This window comes from Varanus komodoensis, unplaced genomic scaffold (genome assembly GCF_004798865.1).
Source record: "Varanus komodoensis strain SLA01 unplaced genomic scaffold, ASM479886v1 scaffold42, whole genome shotgun sequence".
Classification (NCBI taxonomy): Eukaryota; Metazoa; Chordata; class Lepidosauria; order Squamata; family Varanidae; genus Varanus; species Varanus komodoensis.
The window spans coordinates 609,683-616,900 of record NW_025335972.1 but is presented as its reverse complement, the minus strand read 5'-3'; the positions used below and the strand labels follow the sequence as shown (position 1 = coordinate 616,900).

The 7,218-nt window shown below is 45.6% G+C and overlaps 1 protein-coding gene across 1 annotated transcript in view; it reads right to left on the bottom strand.

Moving 5' to 3' along the window:
- Nucleotides 1–7,218, bottom strand: part of PFKFB1 (6-phosphofructo-2-kinase/fructose-2,6-biphosphatase 1) — a 21,469-nt gene that overhangs the window by 13,503 nt on the left and 748 nt on the right. The window contains exons 2-4 of the mRNA XM_044443417.1: nt 6,331–6,386; nt 1,114–1,203; nt 948–1,022 (exon numbers count right to left, since the gene is read on the bottom strand). Coding sequence (XP_044299352.1) covers nt 948–1,022; nt 1,114–1,203; nt 6,331–6,386 — 221 coding nt within the window. The remainder of the gene's footprint in view (nt 1–947; nt 1,023–1,113; nt 1,204–6,330; nt 6,387–7,218) is intronic.

Below are 7,218 nucleotides of genomic sequence, written 5' to 3'. Positions count from 1 at the left end.
AGGGGATATGTTGGCGACATACAGGTATGTGAGGGGATGTCACATGGAGATAGGTAGAGACCTGTTCTCCCCTGCAGAGGAAGGCAGGACATGCTCCAACAGAGCAAAGCTCAGGGAGCCAAGGTTTCGTTTGGATGCCAGGAAGCACTTTCTGACAGTCAGGACCCCGAGGGTGTGGAATGGGCTTCCACGAGAGGTCGTTGAGGCCCCATCGGTGTGGGTGTTCAAGGATAGGCTGGACATGCACATGGTGGGCATGTCGTGAGTGGAGCCGGCTGGTGCCGGAGGTCAGACTAGATGGACTGGGAGGCCCCTTCTGACTCGCTCTGTTTTCTATGTTTCTATGTCCTAGGCAATGAAATTATATAAGCTTCATGTTGAACAATAAAAGATTTATTTACCAAAATTCAAACAAGACATTCAAAGGGATGTAGATTTTATAATCGATTTCACAAAGATTCATAAATGTTCAGTATGCACGCTGCCTGTGACATGACACATGTCAAGACGATAGTCCACCTCCTGCCAAACACACTGTAGCATGTCTTGTGTAACATCGTGTAACTAACATTAGTTAGTTTTTAAACATTTTGTTAAAATTTGAGATCATTTGAGTGAGAATTGACTATGAATGTCAATTTTTTGGGGACACTCTGTACATATATGCTTGGCAGCGCACTGACCGGCCATGCAAAAGCTCGGATGAGTTGCGGCTAATGAGTCGTGGCTTGTGACATCATTGCCTGGCACCGCTACTCCTTTCCGAGCATGCGCATGGCCCCTATATATGCTGTTATCCAATGCTTGGTTGCTGGGGTGATGCTGGGGCGACTTGGCTTGAGTGCCAACAGAGAGGGCTCTCTGTGCCCACTGTGGCATGCATGCCATAGGCTTGCCACCACTGCCCTAAGTACTCCATCCGCGGCCTGTTTTATGCTATTGCTTACTTTGAAGCCATTCTCCTTGGCAAACTGCAGGATGAGAGCACGTCGTTCCTTCGTGGTGTTTGTGGCATCAAAAACCTAAGTAGGGAGGAGAAGGCAGCTGAACAAGGGTGCAGTGGAGGCAAGAGGATGATATTCTGGATCCATATATGGGCCTTTGCTCTCTTACCGCTACTTGCCCTTCTTCCATGTTCAGATAGGTTTGGACATCCCGAAGGGCTGCCAGAGCACACTGCCTGTTGAAGAATAAGAGCAGAGGCTATAATACAGTCTCATAATCCAAACTATATAGTACTTCAGGAGTGTCATGTGAGTTTTGGAGAGGGAGAGACCTATAACTCCCACAATTCCCCAGCCAACATGGAGCTTCAAGCAGCCTTCTGCATTCTAACATCCTTCAGATGTGTTGGATTGCAGCCTCCATCATTCTGGGACAGCATGGCTGTGCTTGGAGTTTCCGTTCAACATATCTGAAGACTGCTAGTTTGGGGAAGTTTAATACAGGTTGTTAAAAGAACTTTCTGTGCTAAATTTCGGTAAGCCTAGCAACCGGTAAAAAGTGCATTCCCAAAAGTCATCCAGTGTGTGCCCAGGAAAAGCAGAATTCGAACTGGGAGCCTTCCTGTTTAACAAATGAACTACTTAGCTATTCCAGTACACAACAGCTTCTATGTATTCATATGGGCAGAGTGTTATTCACATAAAATATCTCAGAAATAGGTTGCACACATTTCATCAATGTACCTTGCTTTATTTGCATGATTTGCTCTGGTTACATAGTTGGAGATTTATTTATAATTTCCTAAGCTGAAACTTAACTTAAAACATTGAGAGATCATGAGCAAAAATAAGTCATGTTCAGATAATGTACACAAAATACATTACAAAGTGTAATGTAGGGACTAAATGCTGCTTACAGACCCCACCATTCCCCAGCACCCTGTTTTGTTATTCCTTTAAATTTATAGTATGGTACTCAGTACCTGGCAGACTAAAAAGATAGAACAGACATGCTTCAGTGTTGACCCCTCTGCTGAGCCCCAGGCCCGGCTGGTCTGTCCTTTCTCCTTGCTGCCATCTTGCATGTGAGTATGTATTGAGCCTAGCTTTTCATCTGGTCTTGTGCCATTTGAAAAACAAAAAAGTTGGGGTTTTGGTTTTTGCCTCTGCTTACACAGTTGCTCACATCTTCAGTTTGGACAATGGATTCAGTTATGGGATAGGGTTGTTACACATTTTTCTCTGTGATTAAAAGTATCATTCAAAAGGATGATTCAGGGGGATGGCAGATGCCACCAAAGCCCAGCCTTTTGGCACTGGGTTGCTTCTGGCTGATGATTTGACAGCAGCTAGAAGCCTTGATGGTCAGATTCACAGGGGGTGTAAGTTCTGTGATCCAATCCTGCTGGTGCCTGAGTTGCAGGGTTTGCTACATGCACCAAGAGCTAGAGAAGGATAAAGTCCTGTGACTTTGGAGTAGTGTCACCCAACCCAAGGAGGTCACATGCCCTGCTTTACAGAAGACAAGCTTCTGTTTGAAAGTGTCCTCCACTGTAGGAACTGTCCAGTCCAAACCCAGTGTAAGGAACTATTGAAAGGACAACGGACTAAACAGGCACTCGGGTTACCAGATCATTGAGACATGTATCATTTGCCTATTTATATGCTAGTAATCATTTCTAAATTTTCATTGGCGAACAGAAGTTAACATGCAATTTTTATGCAAACCACTGCCTTCTTTTGGCATATCCTCTTAACTGACCACTTTACACAACCCCAAGATTACAGCCTACTTACCCTGGAATCCAGTCAGAAGTCCAAGAATTAGAAGTGTGTTGTCCCTATTTTAAAGCAAATGCAAACCTTTGGAATTACATTAATATTCTCTCTCAGTCTTGCAAACAACATCTCTATTTGTTGTTAGTTGTAAAGTCGTGTCCGACCCATCACGACCCATGGACAACATTCCTCCAGGCCTTCCTGTCCTCCACCATCCCCCGGAGTCCACTTAAGCTCACACAACTGCTTCAAGGACTCCATCTAGCCACCTCATTCTCTGCCGTCCCCTTCTTCTTCTGCCATCTATTGTTCCCAGCATTAGGCTCTTCTCCAGGGAGTCCTTCCTTCTCATTAGGTGGCCAAAGTATTTGAGTTGCATCTTCAGTATCTGGCCTTCTAAAGAGCAGTCAGGGTTGATCTCCTCTAGGACTCACCGGTTTGATCGCCTTGTGGTCCTAGGGACTCGCAGGAGTCTCCTCCAGCACCACAATTCAAAGGCCTCAATCCTTTGGCGCTCTGCCTTCCTTATGGTCCAGCTTTCACAGCCATACATTGCAACTGGGAAAACCATAGCCTTGACTATATGCACTTTTGTTGGCAGGGTGATGTCTCTGATTTTTGGTATGCTGTCTAGATTTGCCATAGCTTTCCTCCCCAGGAGCAAGCATCTTTTAATTTCTTGGTTACAGTCCCCATCTGTGGTGATCTTGGAGCCCAGGAAAATAAAATCTGTCACTACTTCCATTTCTTCCCCATCTATTTGTCAGGAAGTGATAGGACCGGATGCCATGATCTTAGTTTTCTTAATGTTGAATTTCAAGCCGACTTCTGTGCTCTCCTCCTTCACCTGCATCAAGAGACCCTTTAGTTCCTCTTCACTTACTGCCATTAGAGTGGTGGCATCTGCATATCTGAGGTTGTTGATATTTCTCCTGGCAATCTTAATTCCAACTGGTGATTCATCTAGCCCCACCTTTCTCATGATGTGCTCTGCATAGAAGTTAAACAGGCAGGGCGACAGTATACAGCCTTGCCAAACTCCTTTCTCAATTTTGAACCAATCAGTGGTTTCGTGTCCAGTTGTCACTGTTGCTTCTTGACCCACATATAGGTTTCTCAAGAGACAAATAAAATGGTCTGATACTCCAATTGCTTTAAGAACTTGCCACAATTTTTTGTGATCCACACAATCAAAGGCTTTAGCATAGACAATGAAGCAGAAGTAGATGTTTTTCTGGAACTCCCTAGCTTTCTCCATTATCCAGCGTATGTTGCCAATTTGATCTCTAGTTCCTCTCCCTCTTCGAAATCCTGCCTGTACTTCTAGTAGTTCTCGGTCCACATACTGCTGGAGCCTAGCTTGTAGGATCTTGAGCATCACTTTGCTAACATGGGAAATCAGTGCAATGGTGCGGTAGTTTGAACGTTCTTTGGCATTGCCCTTTTTTGGGATGGGAATGTAAACTGACCTTTTCCAATCCTGTGGCCACTGTTGCGTTTTCCAAATTTGCTGGCATATTGAGTGTAGCACTTTTACTGCATCGTCTTTTAAGATTTTCGATAGCTCAGCTGGAATACTGTCACCTCCACTAGCTTTGTTGTTGCTCAGACTTCCTAAGGCCCATTTGACTTCACATTCCAGGATGTCTGGCTCAAGGTCAGTGACCACCCCATTGTGGTTATCAGGGACGGTAAGCTCTTTCTTGCATAGTTCTTCTGTGTAATCTTGCCACCTCTTCTTAATCTCTTCTGCCTCTGTTAGGTCCCTGCCATTTTGGTCCTTTATCATGCCCATCTTTGCATGAAATGCTCCCTTCATATCTCCAATTTTCCTGAAGAGATCTCTGGTCCTCCCTGTTCTATTGTTTTCCTCTATTTATTTGCACTGTTCATTTAAGAAGGCATTCTTATCTCTTCTAGCTATTGTCTGGAATTCTGCTTTCAATTGGATGTATCTTTCTCTTTCTCCCTTGCCTTTCGCTTCCCTTCTTTCCTCAGCTATTTGTAAGGCTTCCTCAGACAGCCATTTTGCTTTCTTGCTTTTCTTTTTCTTTGGGATGGTTTTAGTTGCTACCTCTTGTACAATGTTGCGAACCTCCATCCATAGTTCTTCAGGCACTCTGTCTATCCGATCCAATTCCTTAAATCTATTTGCCACCTCTACTGTATATTCATCAAGAATATGATTTCGGTCATACCTGAGTGGCCTAGTGCTTTTCCCTACTTCCTTCAATTTAAGCCTAAATTTTGCAACAAGAAGCTCATGATCTGGGCCACAGTCAGCTCCTGGTTTAGTTTTTACTCTCTATAATCTCTATTATGTCTGTCGAATAAGAAGCACCCTATGGAGTGTTTGTAAACTAGTAGGGTTGGGTGGAGGATATCTTTTTGTTTGTGTGAAACAAATACCCAGCATAGGTGTTTTGTAGGCAACTCGACTACATATTTTGTTGTTTAACAATTTCTGTCTTTGGACTTAACTGCAAGGGTCTCTAAGCAAGAGAGGCCCTTCCCATCTTTGAAGGCAGTTAGTTGAGCAAATGCATGAGAAAGTACTTCTTCTGCAGTAGCCCCACACTTAGAGAGCATTGCCTTTTAGGAAGGCTGTGGCCTTCCCCTTATTCAGTGTGTGTGCTTTTATTGGTGTAGCTTAGAAAATTGCTTTTATCAAATTGTCTCAGACTATTTATTATTAGCTTCTTTAAGAGGGCTGCTATCTTGAAAGACGGCCTAGAAATATTTTTAGTATGATCATTAAGGGTACCTCCCTTTTGGAAACAAGGTGTGGGGAGATCAATGAGTCTAGTCCGGATGATTGACCATTGTGATTTCTCCCTATCATATTTGCTTGTCGTTTTGTCCAAACCCAGACAATACAACCCATTCATGGTAGAAAGGCCAAAGCAATAGAGCTGCTAGCCAGAGAGTGTGAATGTGACTGATAGCTGCCCCATTGGACTCTGCTGTCAGAGGCATCTTCAATTCTCCCTCCTCCTGCCCCAGCGATCTTCAGGGCAGGAACGGCCCAGCTGATTGCCCATTCTCAGGGGTGAGCAGGAGAGAGAAGGATCAGCTGGGAGGTGCTGCCTTAGGAAGAAGGGCCAAGCACGGTCTTCCCCTCTTCCTCTGCTTGGAAGAAAGTCAGTCTGCTATGCATCCAACACCCCAACATGGCCCCTGCCAGGGTGCTTTTTTCCCAAGCAGGAGGAGAGGGTGGGTTTGCCTTCTTCTACTGGAGAGAAAGCCTCCAAGGAGCAACTGAGCTTGGTGAAATGGTCTGCACTTGGCAGCCCAGGCTTCCTTTTCCCTGCTCCTGCATGAGTGGCTTTCTCTCCAGCAGAAAGGGGGAAGGAGTGGCAGCCCTGATTTCTCCTGCCCTGCCCCACCCAGCATGTGAGAAGCTTCCCTGCTGTGGAGTGTGGAATCAGCTTATCAGTATAGCTCCTTTTTGCAGTCCTGCCCAGCTGATTCCCCACTTTATGCCTGAGAGTGGAGCTGGAGGCCATGGTGCCTGATTAGCTTCCCCTTTCTTTCCGATGTTCTTCAGCGTGTGAGTCCCATTTACACTGCAGAGACTGTCAGACACAGAAAGCTGAACTCAGCTCACCATCACAGCTGTCAAAGAGAGGACCTTCTTTCCTTTCCACCCTGTCCCCTGGGATGCTGCATGGAAGAATGAGAATAAAGGAGGCTGGGGCAGATTGGAGAGCAACCGCGATGAGCTCAGTCGTCTGTCAGGCTCATTGAAACTTCCTCATACTTCAGGGCAACCCACTGCTGTGATTTAGCACAAGGGGTTGTCATGATGTGCGAATCTGCCCTTTGTGTAGTGGGAGAAACTACAGGGTGTGTGGACTGATTCTTGCTACACAGATTCCTAGACTGCTTGGTTTGACAGCTATAGGAAAAGAAGCTTGCATATGGATTGTCACATGCAATGCTTACACATGTGTGTGTGTTCTGCTTCCGTGTGAGGGCAGCAAAATAATTGAATGAGTAATTGTCACACATGATGAGATAGAATGCAGCACAGATAGGGATTCAGTAGAGGCAGCCTGGGTGAAACTTAGGGGTCTTGAGAGGGAAAGAGACCTGACAGTGGGGGTATGTTATTGCCCTCCAGGTCACCTTGAGACCCTGGATGATGTCCTGACAGACTAGATTCTAAGGATATCTCAGGAGAGAGAGACAGTAATTATGCGAGATTTCAATCTCCTGGATATTACTTGGGAGACTCACTCAGCGGTGACAGCCAGGTCACATCGCTTCCTAGAAGCTATTGAGGGAGCATTTTTCACACAGAGGGTCCGAAAGGCGACGAGGGGGGGAAACATCCTTCACTTGGTCTTGACCAATAGGGAGGAGCTGATAGATGAAGTACAGATTAGGGGAGCTCTGGATGCGAGTGATCACTCCATCCTTTGCTTTGTGATCAGGGGTCTGGGGACGTGCAGCAGGTCAAGCACTAGAAGCTGGGACTTCAAGAGGGCCAACT